This window comes from Elgaria multicarinata, chromosome 8 (assembly GCF_023053635.1).
Source record: "Elgaria multicarinata webbii isolate HBS135686 ecotype San Diego chromosome 8, rElgMul1.1.pri, whole genome shotgun sequence".
Lineage (NCBI taxonomy): Eukaryota > Metazoa > Chordata > Lepidosauria > Squamata > Anguidae > Elgaria > Elgaria multicarinata.
The window spans coordinates 6766273-6790296 of NC_086178.1; the positions used below are offsets into that span (position 1 = coordinate 6766273).

A 24024-nucleotide genomic window follows, 5' to 3' on the forward strand; every position below is an offset into this window, starting at 1 on the left:
TCACCGGGGTTGCCAACGTTTTCTGAATGCTGCAGCTCCTGCGCCTTTAACAGCAGCCTGCCATGCAGAAATTACAAAGGTAAAGCCTCTCCTGCCACCCATTTGTATGCTAGGGAAAAGGTTCACTTGCGACATTTCTGCAAGTTGTGCTGCTGCGGACGGCATGGGAGCAGGGGGGCAGCAAAGAAGTTGGCATCACTACCTTTTCTGGCTGATCGTGTTGATCCAGAGTCATCCTGGAAGGACGACCCCAAACCTCACTGGCAAGCGTTGACTTGTTTCCGTGCGGAAGAGCTGAAGTAATCAGCGGCTGAAGTCAGCCAAAACTGAGTCAACAAGACTTGGCCTAACCCTTCTTAATGCTCCTCTGTGCTCTGGACTCTCTGAGTTCTCTACATTAAGCAAAAAAAAACTTCACCCTTACCAGGCTTTCTTCTTCTGGCGTCTTTCTGGGTTTACAATTGGCTCCTTTAGACGGTGAACACGTGATTTGGAATTGAAAATTTCCCTTCTCGGCAATGCTCTATATGTTCAATGAAGCACCACCATCTAGTGGCTGGATTATAGCGCAATGCCGGCTTTTCACACTGCCGATATGGCACCATTAACTTTTATTACAGCTTCTCTCTGATCTTTTTGAAAGCAGGATAAAGGAGAGGGGGAAGCATAGGGGACATCCTGGAGGTTGATGACGTCATATAAAGGACCCGCAAATGTGCAATAAAACCCTCCATAGAAATGTCCTCTGTCTCCCTTCCAACCTGGGATAAATTCTTTTGTTAACAATATTACTCTGGCAAGGTTGCCATCTCTGGTGAGTGGCTTTCACGTGTAAACTGACCAGGCATCCTACTTTACGAAGGACACTCTTCTATTCGAAGAGCAGTCTGGTTGAACATTCAAAATCTATTAGCAGGAAGCACAGGGAAGGATCTTGAACTTAGCCCCTGGACAGCAGACTGAACAGGCAATGGTGAGATAGACTGCACTTTTATTTAAATTAAAGTTACTATTCCAAAATTGGCACCAATAGATATATATTTATCCTTACCTTTGTCATATCTTTTGGCAATGCAAAAGTGGCTATTCTATACCCAGGTCACCTGATGAACTTCTTGAACTGTGACTGACAAGGCAGACAAACAATAGCACTTCCATGGCCAAAAGCAGTCTATCTGAGAATAATACCGAGAAATGATCAAGGGTTCTGGAGCAAGTCCCCTACGAGGAAAGATTATAAGTTTGTTTAGCTTAGAAAAAAGGAGGGTAAGGGGAGACATGGTCGAGGCATATAAAATCGTGAATGGCATGGAGAGTGTGGTCAGGGAGACATTTTTCTCCCTCTCTCATAATACTAGAACCCAACGGGATCATCCTGTGAAGCTGATTGTTGGGAGATTCAGGACAGATCAAAGGAAGGCCTTCTTCACACAGCACAGAGTTAAACTATGGAACTCACTGCCACAAGATTTCATGGATTCCTTCCTTCTTAGCTGCTAGGACACTGTGACTGGCCCCATGTTTCATCCAGGGAGACTCATGGCTGATTAGGGATTTGAACCTGGATCTCCCCAGGCTTGGCCGGAATAATTATACCATGGTTTGTGAGCTGCTTTGTGCGTTCTGTTTAGAGCTAAAAGCCGCACATCCATGCATGCCTGTCACAGAATACCAGATGGTAAGATGGAACAGCAACGGAGGGCTGCTGTCTCTGTGCCCAGTATTGACGCTACTCATGGAGCCAGGTCTTACAGAGTTGAAGCCCTGGGACTTTTTCATTAGCAGGGTGAGTTGCATCATCTGCCAGCCCCCCCTCCATCTGAGCCTAGCTGCAATCCTCACCATAGCTGGAGGGATGGATGCTCCCAGGAATAATATATTGTGCGCTATCCCTGCTGGAATGCATTTCGGGGTGGCTTATGAAAAGCTTCAAGCTGTTATTCTGCTGTACCTGCCTTTGGTTTCCTTGCATAATTGCGATCTGAGCACTACACAAAAAGAGTTCCCGTTCCTGCTTTTCCACTACAAAACCTCTAGGTGGCACTGTGGTGTTGCAGAATAGCATAACTCCACGACTGGGGAAAGCGTTTCCTTTTGCTTTCACAAATAATACCCCATGTCCCCTGCTCTAAAAAAAAAACCAACCTCGTGGGAGGTGTTATTTAAAAACAGAAGTGAAACTAGCGGGTCACACCATTGTCTAAAGATCCTGTAAATAACTGTGAGCAGGAAATGACTAGCGCATAATAAACGCCTCCTTTAGAAAAGCTCTTGGTCTTGAATGGGCAATCAAGACCCATTAGCCTTACAAAAGACCTGGTTCTAGTAGAGATGAAACTGATTTGTTGATCGTTAAAATTTACCACTACACCACTGTGTAGCACATATAGAGGGGGTTGTTGGTGCAATGCACTGGGTCATGTCGCCAGGGGGTGCCTCCCACACCGACTCCATCCCCACAGTATGGGACCAGCAACTCGTAACGTCCCTTAATATGTGAAAATTGTGGTCTGGCAAGATTTGCCCATGTGCCCATGTACTAACTACATGCCTCTGGCACCCACTGTGTTGTGCCACTCCAGAGGTTTTATCATAAGCATTGTGATTTAAGGAACACTTTTAAAATCCTGAGATGGCTAATAAATCCACGAGAAATCCAGCTCTCACGTAAAACCAATTTCGGTCCCTCTTGGTTGGGTGGAACGGAGCAGTATAACATGTTGACACGTGCGCAAGGGGACACGGAACAGGAGGCAAAGAACAAACCCACTTGCTGGTCCCATAAATCTTTGGATTTATGGCCATTGGGGGGGGGGCAGGCAGCCCTCTGCTCCTTCTCCCACACATTAAAGTACACACATCCCAAGCTGAAAACCTACAGGTGCATATCTGTCACCCTGGCTCTCTTTCCTCTGTGTATACACATTCCCCATTACATGCTCAGTGAACATACCTGCCATGTTCCTGCCTGAGTCAGAGGACTGATCTTGTGCATCCCTTAAACATGTCCAACATCAGGGAGGAGGCAGAATATTGCACAGGAAAAAACTTCCTGACTATTAGAATAGTACGACAATGGAACCCATAACCTAGGGAGATTGTGAGCTCTCCCACACTAGAAGCAGCTGGAAAACCATCTGTCAGGGATGCTTTAAGGTAGTTTCCTGCATTGAGCAGGGGGTTGGACTTGATGGCCTTATAGGACCCTTCCAACTCTACCATTCTATGATTCTATGTTGGCCAGGGAGGGCCCTGGATTCAAATCACCACTCAGTCACCATGCTTGCTGGATGCCTTTGGGCCGGGCACCATCTACCTTATGTCAATGACATAGAATCATAGAATCATAGAATAGCAGAGTTGGAAGGGGCCTACAAGGCCATAGATTGTAAGCCTATGCGGCAGGCTCTTGCTATTTACTGCTTTACTCTGTACAGCACCATGTACACTGATGGTGCTATATAAATAAATAATAATAATAATAATAATAATAATAATCGAGTCCAACCCCCTGCTCAATGCAGGAATCCACCCTAAAGCATCCCTGACAGATGGTTGTCCACCTGCCTCTTGAATGTCTCTAGACACCCCTCCCGAAGTGCATTGCCTAGGATATACAAATGTGAGAAGATACATTTTGCAGTGCACAGTTACAAATTCAGCAGTATACACACACACACTCCTTAGTTTGACTGGAGTCAAGGTTCGCCTGTTTTAAGCGCATGGACGCAGCCCTGCGACGCTGGGAGAGTTCCTCTGAGCGGGCACAGAAATCCTCCCTCTCTCCTGTCACGGAGCAACTATGATTAATCTCTAGAAACCTGGGACCAGGGGTGGGGTGGGGAGAAGCTTTCAGTGTGTTATTGAGCTTCCAAGGTTGTGATGCTTATTCTAGAGAAAAACAGGGCAACAGAAACAGAATTTCTCCGGCAACCTCTTTCCTCCGCACCTACATCCGCAGCAATCCGGATCAAGATCCAGGATCAGAGGCAGTATGCCTATATGTACCTGTTGCTGAGGAACATGGGTGGGAGAGTGCTGTTGCACCTGTGCCCTGCTGGCGGGTTTCCCATAAGCAGCTGGTTGGCCATGTTGTTGGGCTTGATGGACCCTTGGTCTGATCCAACACGTCTCTGCTCGTGTTCTTATGTTCTTAGCACCACAGCTGACCTATCTACCGCATCTCTACGGACTTAGCCCAAACTAAGTCATGGTGTTGTTGGCACGGATAATTGGTCTCTCAATCCCTGAGTGAGCCAAGCCATAAATTGCTGTGCTAAATTGTGTGAACCCAGCGGCAAAAAGAAAAAAGAAAACCCAGAACTTTTCTAATCTTGGGGAGAAAGTCTCTTTGACATCATCTATCAATTGTAGGGGCCTTTTAGGAATAGCAAACCATCATCCTCTGATGGTCTAGTTTCTGAGCATTCATGGTTTTCGTATGAATTGTTTGGGGGATTTCTCTCTCTCTAATACCCTGGAAGCCAGAAACAAACTTCAAAGTGATCTTGATAGGCTGGAGCGCTGGGCTGAAAACAACAGAATGAAATTTAATAGGGAAAAATGCCAAGTTCTACATTTAGGAAATAGAAACCAAATGCAAAGTTACAAGACGGGGGATACTTGGCTCAGCAATACTACAAGCGAGAAGGATCTTGGAATTGTTGTAGATCACAAGCTGAATAGGAGCCAACAGTGCGATATGGCTGCAAGAAAGGCAAATGCTATTTTGGGCTGCATTAATAGAAGTATAGCTTCCAAATCACATGAGGTACTGGTTCCTCTCTATTCGGCCCTGGTTAGGCCTCATCTAGAGTATTGCATCCAGTTCTGGGCTCCACAATTCAAGAAGGAAGCAGACAAGCTGGAGCGTGTTCAGAGGAGGGCAACCAGGATGACCAGGGGTGTGGAAACAAAGCCCTATGAGGAGAGACTGAAAGAACTGGTCATGTTTAGCCTGGAGAAGAGAAGATTGAGGGGAGACTTGAGAGCACTCTTCAAATACTTAAAAGGTATGAATGAAATTTAATAGGGAAAAATGCCAAGTTCTACATCTAGGAAAAAGAAACCAAATGCACAGTTACAAGATGGGGGATACTTGGCTCAGCAATACTACAAACGAGAAGGATCTTGGAATTGTTGTAGATCGCAAGCTGAATAGGAGCCAACAGTTTAATGTGGCTGCAAGAAAGGCAAATGCTATTTTGGGTTGCATTATTGCAAGAGGTACTGGTTTCCCTCTATTCAGCCCTGCTTAGGCCTCATCTTGAGTATTGTTCTGGGCTCCACAATTCAAGAAGGATGCAGACTCAGACAAGCTGGATCGTGTTCGGAGGAGGGCAATCAGGATGATCAGGGGTCTGGAAACAAAGCCCTATGAAGAGAGACTAAAAGAACTGGGCATGTTTAGCCTTGAGAAGAGAAGATTGAGGGGAGACATGAGAGCATTCTTCAAATACTTGAAAGGTTGTCACACAGAGGACGCCAGGATCTCTTCTTGAAAAAGACGCTCCACAGAAAGAGTATCAACGTTTGCTCCTGATGAAGGATCTTGGCATCCAAAACGTTGAGCTTTTTTGAATCTTTTAAGTAAAAGTCTTAATTTTTGGACAATACCATAAAAGACTCTTTATCCTACACAGCACCAGAGCCAGTCTCTCTTTTCGTACCAGATAACGGTGCTTTTTCTCCTTCTTTTTCTCATCTCAAGTTACAGGAAGCCAGAATCCGGCTGGACATCAGAGCTGTATGACAATGGAACCAGTGACCTAGGGAGGTGGTGGGCTCTCCCACAATAGAGGCCTTCAAGAGGCAGCAGGACAACCATCTGTCAGGGATGCTTTAGGGTGGATTCCTGCAATGAGCAGAGAGTTGGACTCGATGGCCTTAGATCCTCCTGGTTGCCCTCCTCTGAACACGCTCCAGCTTGTCTGAGTCCTTCTTGAATTGTGGAGCCCAGAACTGGACGCAATACTCTAGATGAGGCCTAACCAGGGCTGAATAGAGGAACCAGTACCTCACATGATTTGGAAGCTCTACTTCTGTTAATGCAGCCCAAAATAGCATTTGCCTTTCTTGCAGCCATATCGCACTGTTGGCTCACATTCAGCTTGTGATCTACAACAATTCCAAGATCCTTCTCGTTTGTAGTATTGCTGAGCCAAGTATCCCCCATCTTGTAACTGTGCATTTGGTTTCTATTTCCTAAATGTTTTCCTCTGTCCTCAAAACACTTGCACGGTTCTTCCAGACAGACGGTTCTGAGCGTTGTCAAGCCAAAGACATTGTGGGACGATTCTGTCTTTCCTTTAACACATTCTCTTCGGTAAGAAAAAAGACAAGTCAAGCTCTGAAAAAACACGGGAGTATTGCAATCAGAAGGCGATGACGTTCTAGTTTCATGAACGAGGCAGGGCGGTTGCATGAGAAAAGTCCACTTTTTATCTGCCGGACAGGAAAAAAGCTGGCCACGAACTCCATCCCAGTTGCACATCAGAAATCAAGTGTAAAAACAGATGGTAGAATCATAAAACCTTTGTGTTGGACGGGATCACAAAGATCATGTAGTCCAACCCTCTGCAATGTGCAGGAAAGCCAATGAAACCATCTATGAGGGGCGGCTGCCCAGCCTCTTCTTAAAAACCTCCAGAGATGGAGAACCCACAACCTCCGTAGGTAGACTGTTCTGCTGTTGTACAGCTCTTACCATTGGGAAGTTTTCCCTTATACTTAATCAAAATCAAGGTAGCTGTAGCATATACCCATTATTTTGGGTCCTAATTTTTGTCGCCATGGAAAATAGTTCTTGACCATCTTCCATGCGGCACCCTTTTTATGTACCTGAACACTGCTTACACGTCTCCCCTCAGTCTTTACACACTGACTTTTTATACAAATTGAAGAACTCATGGGAATTGGCACCCATGTATTCAAGCATCGGCCAAACAGTACCCAGGGTCTCTCTGTCTTGTGGCAGCGGATTCTCTGACACGGAACGAAATGATGGCATTCCCTGTGCCACAAGATGTGACAATGGCCACTAGCTCAGGGTTTTTTTCAAAGATGACAAGGGGGGGTGTTATTAAGGGCGGAGCAGGGGAGGTCTGTCAAAGGCCAGGGGAGGCTGGTGGCTTCGATGTCAGTGGGGCAGTGAATCCACTCTGGGTTTCATTCAGAACCAGTCAGACCTCTAAAGCCAGTGTGGTGTAGTGGCTAAAGTGTTAGACTGGGAGTCGGGAGATCCAGGTTCTAGTCCTCACCTGGCCATGCAAACCCACTGGGTGACTTTGGGCCAGTCACAGACTCTCAGCCCAACCTACCTCACAGGGCTGTTGTTGTAAGGATAAAAATGTAGAGGAGGAGGATTATGTACACCGCCTTGGGTTCCTTGGAGGAAAAAAGGTGGGATATAAATGTAATAATGATTATAAAGGAGTGGAGGCTAGGGTAACCATATGAAAAGGAGGACAGGGCTCCTGTATCTTTAACAGTTGTATTGAAAAGGGAATTTCAGCAGGTGTCATTTGTATATATGGAGAACCTGGTGAATTTTCCTCTTCATCACACCAGTTAAAGCTGCAGGTGCCCTGCCCTCTTTTAAATCTGGTCACTCTAGTATAGCTCCTGCACCTTCAACTGTTGTGCTGAAGAGGGAATTCCACCAGGTTCTCCATACATACAAATGACACCTGCTGAAATTCCCTTTTCACTACAATCGTTAAAGATACATGAGCCCTGTCCTCCTTTTCATAGGGTCACCCTAGTGGAGGCTCCGATGTCAGCGGGGCGGTGAATCTGCTCCGGGTTTCAGTCAGAGCTCTAAAGGAGAGCTCTGACCGGTTGTGATTGAAACCCGGAACGGATTCACCGGCCTGCTGACATCGGAGCACCAGCCTCTACTGTCAAAGGCTACTGATCAAGAAGGCTTTGGGTTCAGAGGAATGGCAGTTGACATGGAGCCTAGCTCCATCAGGTTGGCCACTAGCAGGGCTGGCGCTACCATAGAGGCCACTCAGGCGGCCACCTAGAGCGCCAAGCTAAGAGGGGCGCCGGGCACAGAGCAGCACTCACACGCATTGGCTGTGAGCCAGCCCGGCCCGAGGATTCAGCTGGGCCTGGGCGGGCGAGATGGTGCTCCGCGCCCGCCCAGCCGAAGCGAAGCCAGGGATGCTGGGGTGGGTGTGGGGCAGCTGCACGTTTGGACTTCCGGAACGTGAATGGGGTGCATGGAGTCTTTGAGTAAATGCATGTTTTCATGCGTGTGTTTGTTTGGAGTGAGTGATGCTGAGCGTGTGTGTGTGTGTGCACGCACACGCGTGTGTGAGTTGGGGGGATGATTTGGAGGTGATATTCCTATTAAATAATGCATTTTAGACCCATAGACGTTCCTTTCCAATTTGTTTGCTCTAATTGGCATGATGTATTTCTTGCACTTTAAAATAAATTTAGCAGTTCCAAGTTTTGTGCTTATTTTTTCCAGGAAACATATGTTCTTTAAAATCAAAGTTGGCATTTTGGCTGTGTGTGTGTGAAAGTAGCTCACCTTGCCTGGGGCACAAAATAGTCTAGCACCGGCCCTGGCCACTAGGAGACTGGACTAGTCAGACTCGTAGGCCCGATCCACCCAGCAGGCCCAGCAAGGCATTTCTGTGCCTTGGAGAGCTTCTGCCGGGGGAGTGCTCCCTTCCTCCTCCTCCTCCTCCTCTTTCTCTCTCTTTCTCTCTCTGTTCACGCGGATCCTCCGCTAGCCTGGAAAATTGCCTGGCACGATGCTTTCGCTAAACACTGCAATTACGAGGAGGGAAATTGCCTGGCGAAGTTTCCCTCCCATCTAAGTCCTATTAATTTGGGTATAAAAGCAGCGCCTACACCGAAGCCGTGCGCCTGCCACTTGCCATGCAAATAAAGGCCTGGCACCCAACGCGGCGTCCCGCCAGCGCCTCGCGGCCCGAGGATGCAATTACGGCTGACTCGCAAGCAAGCGCCTTCGTTTTCCTGTGTTCCTCACTAATTCACGCGGAGTCAAGGAGCCGGGAAGACCGAGAGCCCGGGCCGAAACCCGCCCTGCCTGAGGGACCAATTTCTCTGCTGCCACCAACCCAGCAAAAAAGAATATATATTTTTTAAAGAATCTATTTATTTAAATCTTGCTGTCAAGTTGGAGGAGCAAATGGCTGGGCGGAGGGAACAAGCCGTACACGAAACCTGGGAGATGCCGTGGCAATTTCCACGCAAGCACGTCGCACCTGGGAAATGAGGTGTGTTTGGGGAAGTTTGGAAAGGGACTGTTTACAATAATCAAGTGGGCTAGGAGTGGGGCGGGCACCCCACACCACCGTTCTGGGCCTTTCCGAGCTATTGATCAGCGCAACCTTCATTAGCCGGGCCGGATACTGGCCTAGGGCTGCTGATGCTGGCCTAGGACTGCTCCCATCGTGATCTGCCTTTTCAAAGGGAGCGTGGCCTGCCTCTCAAAAACCTACAAAAGCTGTGACACAGAGGATCGAATGGATTCTCAAATGCTAGGGTGACCATATTTAGGAAACCAAAAAAGAGGACACCTAGTGTGTGTGTGTGGGGGAAGCAGCTTTCTGAGTCCTGCAGAAAGTACATTATTCCCCTGCCACCTTAAAGAACCCGATTGGAGTGGAGGAGGGGAAAGGATTTCATTCTGCACCGCCACCATCCACTCCAACTGGGGCCTTTTCTATAATGTCCACGAATGACCCACTTTCCCCTTTAAGACCTCAATTGGAGCTCGGGGTGGGGGAATGATGTGCCTCAAGAAAGCATGTCATTCCCTCCTGCCATGCTAATGGCAGCCTTAAAGAGGAAGGTGTGTCATTCCAGGACATTATTGAAAATTATAGAAAATTCCCCCTGACACCATGGAAAGAACAAAAACCAGGACAAATCCGGGGAAATCCTGACAGTTGGTCACCCTATCAAATGCAGACAGCCTCCGATACAAGTTGCGGGATGTCAAGTTGCAAGGTTCTCACACACAGCAGAGGATGGGAAGACCCCCCTCTCTGCCTTGGAGACCCCTTGCCAGGCAAAGTGGGCAATCCCACCCTAGATGGGTGATTGGTGAATTTGTGCAGTGCAAGCCCACCTATCGATGGACTGATGATTTGCTCAGGGCTGATATTTTCAGTCTGCATTCTTGCACGAAGACGCTACATGCCCTTGTCCCAAAAAGTTATATTCATGAAAGGGATCAGGAGATGCTCTCTGAAAGTCTCCCACGGTAGTGTTATTATTATTTATTTATTTATATAGCGCCATCAATGTACATGGTGCTGTACAGAGTAAAACAATAAAATAGCAAGACCCTGCCGCGTAGGCTTACATTCTAATAAAATCATAATAAAACAATAAGGGGAAGAGAATGCACCAAACAGGCACAGGGGAGAGTAAAACTAACAGTATAAAAGTCAGAACAATTCAAGTTTTAAAAGCTTTAGGAAAAAGAAAAGTTTTTAGCTGAGCTTTAAAAGCTGCGATTGAACTTGTAGTTCGCAAATGTTCTGGAAGAGCGTTCCAGGCGTAAGGGGCAGCTGAAGAAAATGGACGAAGCCGAGCAAGGGAAGGAGAGACCCTTGGGCAGGTGAGAAATGTAGCATCAGAGGAGCGAAGAGCACGAGTGGGGCAATAGTGTGAGATGAGAGAGGAAAGATAGGAAGGAGCTAGACAGTGTTGCCATCTGACACCCTCTCAAAGAGGATGGGCACCCCCAGCTCAAAAATCCAGGTTTTAAAACTGTGATTAATTAATTCATCACAATCAATGAGGGGATTGATGCTTCCCAGCCCTAATTAGCAACATTGGCTTGCTGGCATGATTTTTATGAACGGAGCTTCGATAACAGGCTAAAATCCCCATGCTTGCTTGGGATGATGGGAATTGTAGTCCCAAACATTTGGTGTGCACCAAGTTGGGGAAGACCGTTCCAAACGTCTGGGTGTTTCTTTGGTAACTTGGTAAAGGGATGAGATAAGATGCACCTACACAGACCTTCTCCTGGGGATCAGTAAAGCACCTCTGGAGTAAACCCCACCGTCTACATGTGGTCGGAGTTGTGTAGGGTGACCCTATAAAAAGGAGGACCGGGCTCCTGTAACTTTAACAGTATCAAAAAGGGAATTTCAGCAGGGGTCCTTTGCATGCATGCAGCACCAATGAAATCCCCTCTTCATCACAACAGTTAAAGCTGCAAGAGCCCTGCCCTCTTGACTATCTGGTCATGCTAGGCAGGGCTTCTACAGCTTTAACTGTTGTGATGAAGAGGGGATTTCACCACACGCTGTATGCATACCAATGACATCTGCTGAAATTTCCTTTCCAATTCAACTGTTAAAGTTATAGGAGGACAGTCCTCCTTTCCATAGGGTCACCCTGGAGTTATGTCCACACCCTGCCTTGACTTGTGTGTCCAGCAGATGGTGACAAAAGCAGCCCAACACTGGCTTCGTTGTCCAATAAACTCAGGCCGAATGGCAGCAATGCAGAATGCACCTTATCCTTCAAAGGGCTTCACCTGTAGCCCTTTTCACTGGCATTGAAAAACCGACCTTGGATTTTTACTGTCGATCTCTTTAAACTGCTTTTACATTTACGTATGTAAAAAAGGCTTTATATTATTTTTTATCGTATTATATTTTTACAGTTAAAATTAAACTTTTACAATTTAATCTTTGTAAACCGCTCAGAGAGCTTTGGCTATGGGGAAGTGGAGAAATGTAATGAATGAGTGAGCCGTTCAGGGAGGCAGCGTAGCTCAATGGTTAGAGAGCATCCTGGACAGCTGCTGCCAGCCAGTGTTGAGAACACTGGGCTGGATGGACCAAGGGTCTGACTCAGTATAAGGCAGCTTCTGAATTCCACTGAATTCCTATTACTTCCTATCAACAGAAGTTGTTGTGTAATAGGAGAGCCATGCTTGATTGTCTGAGTTCACATGCATTGTGTACAAACTGCAGTTAGGTGTTTAAAGGGTAACCCAGACATAGAGTTCCATCAGACAAGAGTTTTATTGCACCCTCGTTCCTGGGCACTCACAGATTTTCGCAGGTCCCTCTCATGATATCGTCTGCCTCCCGCCCCTTCTGGCCTTCTTTGTGCAACAAAAAAAATACCCCGGTATGTCCGACTTATTTTTAAAGATGCAAGTTGCTGCTCTCTCCTGCTGTGTGCAAGAGAAGTGGCAGCATCAAAACTGCCCATAGAATGGGCCACGCACACGTTGTTTACTTCCTCTTTCATAAGAGGAAGTAATGAGGGACAAACGCGTGGGTGGAGAAACGACGGTAAGCAAGCGCGATCCCCCCCCCCCGTGTGATGACGCTCATAATATTTGAAGGGCATTTGCAGTGTTGGTTGTTTAGTTCCCTCACCATGTGCGGTGACTACTTGTTGATTGTTGTGCTTCCTGCTTATATCTGTGGGATTTTCACTGCATGCAAGTAGGAGTAGTGGGAAAGGAAAGGAAAGGACCCTCTCGTGCAAGCACTTGAGTCATTACTAACTCCTAGAGGGATGCCTGCTTTCGCTGACGTTTTCTTGGCAGACTTTGCAGCGGGGTGGTTTGCCATTGCCTTCCCCAGTCGCAGTTACTTTTCCCCCAGCTAGCTGGGTACTCATTTTACCGACCTCGGGAGGATGGAAGGCTGAGTCAACCTGAGCCGGCTGCCTGAGAACCAGCTTCCGCTGGGATTGAACTCAGGCCGTGGGGAGAGTTTCGGCTGCAGTAACTGCTGCTTACCACTCTACACCACACGAGGCTCACAGGACATGCAGCAAAAAGTCACAGCCCATCCCAGCACATACATACGCATAGATCAAACAACAAAACAAAAAACGTTCATGTGTAAAATGCTGGCGTGTGGTGACATACATGTTATCGCTATAACAACGTGCTTTGCTGATGGATGAGGGATCAACGTTGTTTTTATATCTGGGCCACGTCACACATGGCAACTGGATGTATGAACACTGGGCAGGGTCTGGGAGGAAATCATAGAATCATAGAATAGCAGAGTTGGAAGGGGCCTACAAGGCCATCGAGTCCAACCCCCTGCTCAATGCAGGAATCCACCCTAAAGCATCCCTGACAGGTGGTTGTCCAGCTGCCTCTTGAAAGCCTCTAGTGTGGGAGAGCCCACCATCTCCCTAGGTAACTCATTCCATTGTCGTGCCGCTCTAACAGTCAGGAAGTTTTTCCTGATGTCCAGCTGGAATCTGGCTTCCTTTAACTTGAGCCCGTTATTCCGTGTCCTGCACTCCGGGAGGATCAAGAAGAGATCCTGGCCCTCCTCTGCGTGACAACCTTTGAAGTATTTGAAGAGTGCTTTCATGTCTCCCCCTCCATCTTCTCTTCTCCAGGCTAAACATGCCCAGTTCTTTCAGTCCCTCCTCAGAGGGCTTTGTTTCCAGACCCCTGATCATACTGGTTGCCCTCCTCTGAACACGCTCCAGCTTGAAATGTGCCCTGGACACTACTTTGTTCCATACGGTGGAAATGTTCTAACATAGACTTCTCCAACCTAATTCCCTTTTGTTGTGCTGTTGCTGCTGCAATTGAACTGTGAGTTGCTGCAAGTCAGTTTGGGGGATTTTAGTCCAAACCCACCTAGAGAGCACCAGGTTGGGGTACGCTGCTCTCAGATAAGGCGGCGTGATCTGAAATCGGATTCATGTGCTCCTCCTAATCTCTTAGTTGGTTATTTTAGTGGTGTGGACAAATTGGAATCTACAATGCAAAAAGCATTTGTGGGCAGATTATTATTATTATTATTATTATTATTATTATTATTATTTATATAGCATCATTAATGTACATGGTGCTGTACAGAGTAAAACAATAAATAGCAAGACCCTGCCACATAGGTTTACATTCTAATAAAATCATAATAAAGCAATAAGGAGGGGAAGAGAATGCACCAAACAGGCAGTATAAAAGTCAGAACAATTCAAGTTTTAAAAGCTTTAGGAAAAAGAAAAGTTTTTAGCTGAGCTTTAAAAGCTGCGATTGAACTTGTAGTTCTCAAATGTTCTGGAAGAGCATTCCAGGCGTAAGGGGCAGCAGAAGAAAATTGACGAAGCCGAGCAAGGGAAGTGGAGACCCTTGGGCAGGTGAGAAACATGGCATCAGAGGAGCGAAGAGCACGAGCGGGGCAATAGTGTGAGATGAGAGAGGAAAGATAGGAAGGAGCTAGACAGTGAAATGAATGGGGTCCCCCCACCCCGAGAGGTGAAGGCAATGAGAAAGAAGGACCACTTTGCTCAGCTCTGCCTGGAGGGATTACTGTAAGAAGGGCCCCCGCCTCTCGCAAACCACTTTCAGTTCTCCTAAAAATGATTGTCTGTTTTCAGCCTTACTGAATATGTATGGCAGAACGAGGTGTATTGAACATTTGAAAGGGACGGGATCCTTTTGTTAACTGTTGGGAAAGTAGGTATGATACGGCTGCAACTGCATATAACAATGCTTGAATTATGTGTCTGGTTTTTTTTTTTTAAAAAAAAATAATAATCCCGCAATTTGATGGATTTCCTTTGAAAATGATGAGTATTCAATGGATTTTAAAAAGAAAAGAAATAAAAAGCAGAAGCTTATCTATGCAGCAAAAACAACAAAGTGGTCATTGGTGTACGCAGGCACAGACACCGACACACACACACAGGCACACACATGGCAGTGAAGGAGCGATTAAAAGATGACCAAGCATTGTGTGGTAGCACAGGTAGCACACACACAAGTCGATCAATTGCAGGGGAGAAGATTCAGCCACCAGGGGTCGACAAAACCACGCATGACCCTGGGCCCAGGCAGTCCCGGCTTGTTCTGGCAGGCAAGTGCTGCATTTGTATGAGGGGAGGGGCCATAGCTGAGTGGTAGAGCGCAGACCTCGCCTGCAAAAGGCCCCAATCCATGTAGATCAGCTTGCCCCAACCTGTCCAGCATGGCTGGCTAGGGGATTCCAGCTGGACATCAGGAAAAACTTCCTGACTGTTAGAGCAGTACGACAATGGAATCAGTTACCTAGGAAGGTGGTGGACTCTCCCACACTAGAGGCCTTCAAGATGCAGCTGGACAGCCATCTGTCAGGGATGCTTTAGGGTGGATTCCTGCCTTGAGCAGGGGGTTGGACTCGATGGCCTTGTAGGCCCCTTCCAACTCTACTATTCTATGATTCTATGATCTGGAGGGCACCTGGTTGGGAAAAACTGATGCAAAATAATACTGAGCTGGGTGGGCCAATGCTCTGGTTCAGTTGAAAACACCTTCATACGTTCCTGTGAGATTTCTCGTCGACTTACCCTGCTTAGGTTTTGATTCACACTCAAACAGGAGAGGCTCGTGGCTCCGATGCCAGTGGGGTGCCGAATCCGTTCCGGGTTTCTGCCGGAACCAGTCAGAGCTCTAAAGGAGCTCTCCAGGGTGCTTTGCCTAGAGTTCTGACTGGTTCCGATGGAAACCCGGAGCAGATTCACCACCCCACCGGCATCAGCGCCACCGGCCTTGACTGCTCCCCAGCGGTTGTGCCTGCCATATCCAACGTGAACGACCGGCCGGCCAGCTGGCCAACTTACCCGGATGACGTAGCGGGAGGAATTCTTGTCGTCCAGGTTGACCGTGAGCGAGAAGAAGACGGCCGTGCTGTAGATGCCTTGAGTCTTGTACAGCAGTTCGTTGAAGTCCCAGCGCCACTGCCGGCCAGTGGCCGCCATATCCCAACCCCCGCAGTCCTCGATGACCTCCAGCATGGGGCGGGCCCCCTGCCGGTCAATTTCGGCCATGTCCAGGCAGGAGCGGAAGAACTCCTTGACCTTGCGCTCCGCTGAGGCCTGGTAGGGCCGCCGCACGGGCCGCAGGAGCAGGCGCTGCAGTTTCTCCTCGTTCTGTTCGCCGATGGCGGCGATGATGCCGTAGATGAGTTTGTCCTCGGGGATGGCGTGCCGCCGGAGCCATCCGCCGCAGGCGAAGGAGTAGAAGTCCTTGCAGGGGTCGATGGTGGGGTCGATGTTGGTGGCGATGAAGCGGGAGGCCTTGGTGAAGGCCTTCCTCTCTTGGCAGCCTTCCAGGCAATAGGCGTCCTGCTCCAGGGCCATGTATTTGAGCACCAGGATGCAGCCCAGGATGATGCAGAGGCCGGCGGCGAAAACCAGCCCCGAGAGCAGGCAGATCTCGCGCCGGCTCCAGCGCGGCAGGCCGCAGCGCGGCTTCTTGGTTCCGGGGGCGCCCAGCTGCAGGTTGAAGCCGTTGGGCAGGGTGCTGCTGCTGTTGTACTTGCTCACGTACTTCACCTCCTGGAACTCGTCGTAATGAGCCGTCAGCGAGTAGGTCTTCTCCATGCTGGCGGCCGGCCGGCGCGGCATTGGCTGCAGGGCTGGCTGCCAGGCAAGGGGCAAGGAGGGTCACTGGGTGGCCATGGCGCGGCCGAGGCTGCGTCCAGCAGGGGGCGCTCAAGGTTGGCAATCACGCAAGCCGTGGCGGAGGCTCATGGTCTGGAGCGCGGATCCTGGGCGGAAATCCAGGGGAACCCCTCGCTGGACGCCGGGGGGGGGGGGGGGAGAGGGCACCTGCGCTGCCTGGGAACAGATGGAGACCTCCCTGTTTAAAATTCTGTTGTGGGGGGCGGCGCTCTGAAAAAACACACAGATATTTTAATTAGTGATGGTGGGGAGAACTTGTGATGGTGCATCTCCTCTTTTAATAATGTCCTGAGGCACAGCACTTATAAGAAGAAGAAAAAAGACTCGTGAATTGTTCCCAACTGAGGTTGGAGGGGGCGGGCAGGAAAGTCTGATGACCGCCCCCTCCCCCCCCCGTCTCACTCTTGCTGATTGTAAACTATCTCGTCTTCTGGGGCTATGAGATGGAAGTGATTCCTTCCCCCACCCCGAATTAACCGCCCTCCCCACATACATGTCCTCTCCATTCCGAATTGCATCTCTCCGTGTCCTTTCTCTCACCCACCCCGGCTCAGAAAAGAACGAGAACAACACATGTTTTTAGGGAGGCGGATCCGGAAGAGAAGAGACACGCTGCCTGTGTCTGTGATGTTGGGATGGGCCCCACCCGCATGGAGAGCGAGGAGGGGGACGGGGACGGGGCAGAGTAGGATGGCAAAGGATACACGCGCGCGCGCGCGCGCGCACACACACACACACACAGATACCCCGATTCGGAAGCAGCCCTCCGCCGCCGGAGACGCGCATCTCTTCGGAGGACTTCCCTTGAAACTGACAAGACTCCATTCATTCATCTCAAACCGCCTTCGCTCGAGATGTGTCGGATTACCACTCCCGTCATGCTGGCTGGGTGCTTATGGGAGTTGTAGTCCGACACATCTGGAAGGCACCGGCTTGGGGCAAGGCAGGTGGAAAGCACCCCCTTCGTTTTTGGAGACTCTCCGCTGAAAGGGAATCGCCCTGGAAATGAACGTGGTTCGCTGCGGATCCAAAGGGGGGGGGGGCTGCGGGCCACCCCCACTCCGCCCTCAGCCAGCCACCCACCCCACCCCCTACCCACACGCCCACCCCGCCCCTGCTCCAAGCCCTTGCCGGCTTCAAAAGACGTTTCCAGCCCGCCCGAAAGGGAAGGAGGTAACTGACCAGCGGATCGCGCATGGACATTTGGGTGAAACTGACCAGCCTTGTCTAGGATCAAAATCGTGAGCGGAAAGGGACCGGAGAGGTTACCTCTAACTTCTCTGCATCCCACCAGCTGGGCTCGCTCCGCCCTATAACTTGAAAATGGGGGGGGAGGGGGCGTTCTCTGGTTTTCCCGAGGGGGGGGCGCGTTGAGCAGCGCTAAGCGCCTCTTTCCCCTTTGATCAAGGCTGTGTGGGTTTCCCCCCACCCCTCTTGTAATGTTTTTATTTATTGAGCGGTTGTTAAACGATCTTTAAAAGGGAGGGAGCGAGAGCAGCCCAGCGCCCCCCCCCCCCACGCCCTCCAAGGATCCTCGCCTTCAACAGATGCGGAGAGCTAAGCTGCCCCGGCTGCTTCTCAGACAGAACCGTGGGCTATTTCCAGCCACGGATCGATCGCCAAGGAGGAGCCGGGCGAGGGGCGCTCGACCCCGGGGGTGCCTGGCTGGCAATGCAAATGGGGGAGCGAGGGGGAAAAGGGGGGGAGAAGAGAAGGAGGGCGGCGGTGAAAGGCGTCCGAACCGGCCCGGCCGACCAGACGGGCCATCCTTCAAACGCCGGATCGCCCGTCAACTTTTTCTTTCCACGATCGAAGGCCAGACGACGGGTACACCCCCCTCCTCCGCCTCCTCCTCCAGCTCTTCCTCCGCCTTCGCCACTTGCACCCTCTTTCTGCTCTGACTGAAACCGAGAAGGAAGGAATGGGATCCCCCTAGGGGAGGCTGGTGACTCTGATTTTGGTGGGGCTGTGAATCCGTTAGAACCTAAGAAGTGTCCTGATGGTGGATCAGACCGAGGGTCCATCTAGTCCAGCGCTCTGCTCACACAGTGGCCAACCAGCCATTGACAAGGGATGAAGAAGCAGGACATGGTGCAACAGCACCCTCCCACCCATGTTCCCCAGCAACTGGTGCACCCAGGCTTCTTGCCTCGAATACTGGAGGTAGCACCTAGCCATCAGGGCTAGTAGCCATGGATAGCCTTCTCCTCCAGGAATTTATCCATCTGCCTTTTAGAGCCATCCAAATTGGTGGCCATCACGACATCCTATGGTAGCGAATTTCCTACTTCAACTCTGCGCCGTGTGAAGAAGTCCTTCCTTTGATCTGCCCTGAACCTCTCCCAACCATCAGCTTCAGGGGGTGACCCGGTGGGGTTCTAAGTATTATGGGAGAGGGAAACCCAGAACGGATCCACAACCCTACTGAAATCGGAGCAGCCCGCCGCCCCTGAAATGGCCCGTTTACTCCGCGGGGGACCTTCGATTTCTCCCCCACCCTAATAACATCTCCGCTCTCCGAGATCAACTTCTGGGGGTGTGAGGGGGGGGCAAAGAAGGTGGTGTCTCCCCCTCCCCCCCACCCGCGCGCGTCTGTTTCATTGTTCTTCCAACCTCCGGGCACTTTCCAAACAGCGCAGCAATTTTTGCGCGTCGCAGTCCGGGGCAGCCCCTCCCCCTGTGTAACTTGGAGACACCCCCCCCCCAGAAGCCTTCCGGTTTCGGGACATGTTGGCCCGGGCCCCCTTCCCTTCCCCGCTTCCCCCCGGCCCGGATCTCCGGCGCCTTCGCGCCCCCACGCCGGCCGATCTGTTGCGCTTTCCACGGCGCAAACGGAGCGCTCCGAAAGCAACGCCGGAAAGTTGCAGGCAGCGGCGCGGCTCTTCGACGCAGCCCAGCCCCAAACCTTCCCGCCCCCACGGGCCATCCCCCAGCCAGATCGGGACTGGGTGGAGGGGGAGCGCCTTGCCCGAGCCCCACCCCACCCCACGGGGCCTCGCAGGAGCCCTGCCCGCCTCCGAATCTTACCCCCACAGTGCGCGGAGCGGCGCCGGAGCGCGGGGGACCGCTGTGGCCGGCGTCTGTCGCGCAGTGGCGCCGGGAGGCAGCGCCGCGATCGTCCGTCCGCCTCCAACCGCCTCCCCCCCCTCCCCCGGGCCCGATTCCCCTCCCCAAGTACCTGTCAGATCGTGCGATCGCCTGGATCGGAGCTGCAGCCTGCCCGGGGCGGGGAGGGGAGAGGAGGGGAGGGGAGGGGGCTTCTCCTCCGCCTCAGCCCCCCTTTCCAGCCCGCCCACCCCCTCCCCCCTTGAAAGAGGGCGCGCGGGGTGGGGGGTGGGGAATCCGTTCGATGGTTATTATGCAAATAGTCCGGCAAGGCTTGAGCTAAAAAGTCTTACCTCATCCCCTCCGTAGCACTGAGGCGCCGCGCCAGAGGAAGGGAAAGGAAGAAGCGGGGCGGACGGGGGGGGGGGGGAAGGGGCCACGTGTGTCCTCCCCCTCCACGATCCCGTGGCAAAGACCCCAGTGGCTGGCCGGAGAAGGGGGGAGCCCCGGTGACATACAGGAAGGAGACCCCTCTCTGGGAGGAATATATAAAAGTTGCGGGGGGGGGGGAAGCAAGAGAAAGACCTGACGGGCAACGGAGGGGGGGGAAGGGAGCGTTGCCCTTTGAGCTAGGCAAAGAAAGCAGGAGGGGGAGGGAGAAAGCGGGGAGGGGGTGTTAGTAGGGGAATAGTGGAGGCTGGTGGCTCCGATGTTAGTGGGGCTGTGAATCCCCCCCCCCGGTGTCAATCAGCACCAGTCAGGACTCTAAAGGAGCTCTCCGAGGTGCTGAGCCCAATAGGATCAGCACCTCGGATAGCTTCTTGAAAGTTCTGGCTGGGACCCAGACCGGATTCACAGCCCCACTGGTATCGGAGCCACCAGCCTCTGCTGCAGAGACCCCAGGGTTTCGGGGGGTGGGGAGCCCTTTCCCGTCGCTCCGGGTGCTTTTGGCGATACGTTAGCTTCACACTGAAGAGTGGCGCTGCTCCAGCCACCGCCTGGCGCACCCTTCCTGGGCTCCCGTGGCTTCTCTGCTCATGGCACAGTGGCTGCTGTGGCTGTGGATTGCCTGGGGCAGGTGGTGTTGTCCTGTCCCAGGCGAGGCTGAGGACCGGAGCAGAGGACTTTGGGGGGGGGGGGTTATGGCCTCGACAGAGTTGATCCCTTGGCCCATTCCCAATGTGTGCAACAGTGTAGTTCTGTGGGAGGCTGGCGGCTGCGTGGGGGTCTGTGGGCCCGCTGGGGAGGCAGCTCCCGTGTTCCAGCCTAGGTGGATGTGTGCGCGCCAGGAAAAAGTAGGGTTGGGCGTGGAAATCAGGAGTTTGATCATCCCTCCCTCCCTTTCCCTCCCCCCCTCTCTCTCTCCCCAACCCACTTCCAATATCCAGATTGAATCCAATCGGGAACATAACGCTGCAATGCAGATGAAACCCCACCATAAGTCCGCCTTCTACAGCGGGTGTCGCCAGTGGAGATTTATAGCCCATCATTTATAGCGGGTGCCACTCTGCTCCGGGTAAATCAAAAGGGTTGGGAAAAGAATGGAGGAGGGGCGCCACCATATGATGCGCACCTGCAGATCATGTCGGCCCCATTGGCACATAATGTGGAGTGTACGGCAGTCAGCTCCTCCCTGTGGCATGTCAGCTAAGCGTGATGTGTATCCTGTGGGGGACACTGGACCACAAGCAAGCCCCTGTGGGCACTGACCACATGTGCAGCCATTTAGTCTTTCTCTGGGGGCGGGGTAGCATGTATAGGGCATTTAGAACATTCTGAGGACATCGTATATTTTCCTCCCTTGGGCATCTGTGCAACAACCTTGTAAGGTAGACCATTATTTATTATTATCATCATCCCCGTATTAAAGATGGAGGACAGAAGCAGGCAGACAGTGAAAGAGGCGGTTCCAGATTCACAGAGGTGAAAGGGGCAGTTCCAGATTCACAGAGGTGAAAGAGGCAGTTCCAGATTCACGGCGGTGAAAGAGGCAGTTCACAGATTCACGGAGGTGAAAGAGGCAGTTCCAGATTCACAGAGGTGAAAGAGGCAGTTCCAGATTCACAGAGGTGAAAGAGGCGGTTCACAGATTCGCGGAGGTGAAAGAGGCAGTTCCAGATTCACAGAGGTGAAAGAGGCAGTTCCAGATTCACGGCGGTGAAAGAGGCAGTTCACAGATTCACGGAGGTGAAAGAGGCAGTTCCAGATTTACAGAGGTGAAAGAGGCAGTTCCAGATTCACGGAGGTGAAATAGGCGGTTCCAGATTCACGGAGGTGAAAGAGGCAGTTCCAGATTCACAGAGGTGAAAGAGGCGGTTCACAGATTCACGGAGGTGAAATAGGCAGTTCCAGATTCACAGAGGTGAAAGAGGCAGTTCCAGATTCACGGAGGTGAAAGAGGCAGTTCACAGATTCACAGAGGTGAAAGAGGCAGTTCCAGATTCACAGAGGTGAAAGAGGCAGTTCACAGATTCACGGAGGTGAAAGAGGCAGTTCACAGATTCACGGAGGTGAAAGAGGCAGTTCACAGATTCACAGAGGTGAAAGAGGCAGTTCACAGATTCACAGAGGTGAAAGAGGCAGTTCCAGATTCACGGAGGTGAAAGAGGCAGTTCACAGATTCACGGAGGTGAAAGAGGCAGTTCCAGATTCACAGAGGTGAAAGAGGCAGTTCCAGATTCACAGAGGTGAAAGAGGCAGTTCCAGATTCACGGCGGTGAAAGAGGCAGTTCACAGATTCACGGAGGTGAAAGAGGCAGTTCCAGATTCACAGAGGTGAAAGAGGCAGTTCCAGATTCACAGAGGTGAAAGAGGCGGTTCACAGATTCACGGAGGTGAAATAGGCAGTTCCAGATTCACAGAGGTGAAAGAGGCAGTTCCAGATTCACGGAGGTGAAAGAGGCAGTTCACAGATTCACGGAGGTGAAAGAGGCAGTTCCAGATTTACAGAGGTGAAAGAGGCAGTTCCAGATTCACGGAGGTGAAATAGGCGGTTCCAGATTCACGGAGGTGAAAGAGGCAGTTCCAGATTCACAGAGGTGAAAGAGGCAGTTCCAGATTCACAGAGGTGAAAGAGGCAGTTCACAGATTCACGGAGGTGAAAGAGGCAGTTCCAGATTCACGGAGGTGAAAGAGGCAGTTCCAGATTCACAGAGGTGAAAGAGGCAGTTCCAGATTCACAGAGGTGAAAGAGGCAGTTCCAGATTCACAGAGGTGAAAGAGGCAGTTCCAGATTCACAGAGGTGAAAGAGGCGGTTCACAGATTCACGGAGGTGAAATAGGCGGTTCCAGATTCACAGAGGTGAAAGAGGCGGTTCACAGATTCACGGAGGTGAAATAGGCGGTTCCAGATTCACAGAGGTGAAAGAGGCGGTTCACAGATTCACAGAGGTGAAAGAGGCAGTTCCAGATTCACGGAGGTGAAAGAGGCAGTTCACAGATTCACGGAGGTGAAAGAGGCAGTTCACAGATTCACGGAGGTGAAAGAGGCAGTTCCAGATTCACGGAGGTGAAAGAGGCAGTTCACAGATTCACGGAGGTGAAAGAGGCAGTTCACAGATTCACGGAGGTGAAAGAGGCAGTTCCAGATTCACGGAGGTGAAAGAGGCAGTTCACAGATTCACGGAGGTGAAAGAGGCAGTTCCAGATTCACAGAGGTGAAAGAGGCGGTTCACAGATTCACGGAGGTGAAATAGGCGGTTCCAGATTCACGGAGGTGAAAGAGGCAGTTCACAGATTCACGGAGGTGAAAGAGGCGGTTCCAGATTCACGGAGGTGAAAGAGGCAGTTCACAGATTCACGGAGGTGAAAGAGGCAGTTCACAGATTCACGGAGGTGAAAGAGGCAGTTCCAGATTCACGGAGGTGAAAGAGGCAGTTCCAGATTCACAGAGGTGAAAGAGGCAGTTCCAGATTCACAGAGGTGAAAGAGGCGGTTCACAGATTCACGGAGGTGAAATAGGCGGTTCCAGATTCACGGAGGTGAAAGAGGCAGTTCACAGATTCACGGAGGTGAAAGAGGCAGTTCCAGATTCACGGAGGTGAAAGAGGCAGTTCACAGATTCACGGAGGTGAAAGAGGCAGTTCACAGATTCACGGAGGTGAAAGAGGCAGTTCCAGATTCACGGAGGTGAAAGAGGCAGTTCACAGATTCACGGAGGTGAAAGAGGCAGTTCACAGATTCACGGAGGTGAAAGAGGCAGTTCCAGATTCACGGAGGTGAAAGAGGCAGTTCACAGATTCACGGAGGTGAAAGAGGCAGTTCCAGATTCACAGAGGTGAAAGAGGCGGTTCACAGATTCACGGAGGTGAAATAGGCGGTTCCAGATTCACGGAGGTGAAAGAGGCAGTTCACAGATTCACGGAGGTGAAAGAGGCGGTTCCAGATTCACGGAGGTGAAAGAGGCAGTTCACAGATTCACGGAGGTGAAAGAGGCAGTTCACAGATTCACGGAGGTGAAAGAGGCAGTTCCAGATTCACGGAGGTGAAAGAGGCAGTTCCAGATTCACAGAGGTGAAAGAGGCAGTTCCAGATTCACAGAGG

General features: G+C 50.9%; 1 protein-coding gene across 2 annotated transcripts in view; it reads right to left on the reverse strand.

Moving 5' to 3' along the window:
• The window catches only part of ECEL1 (endothelin converting enzyme like 1), a 62271-nt gene extending 45915 nt beyond the window's left edge, over positions 1-16356 (reverse strand). For both annotated transcript variants that reach the window (XM_063131421.1, XM_063131420.1), the window contains exon 1: positions 15595-16356. In XM_063131421.1, the coding sequence (XP_062987491.1) occupies positions 15595-16356 (762 nt within the window). The remainder of the gene's footprint in view (positions 1-15594) is intronic.
• Positions 16357-24024: the final 7668 nt, after the last annotated feature.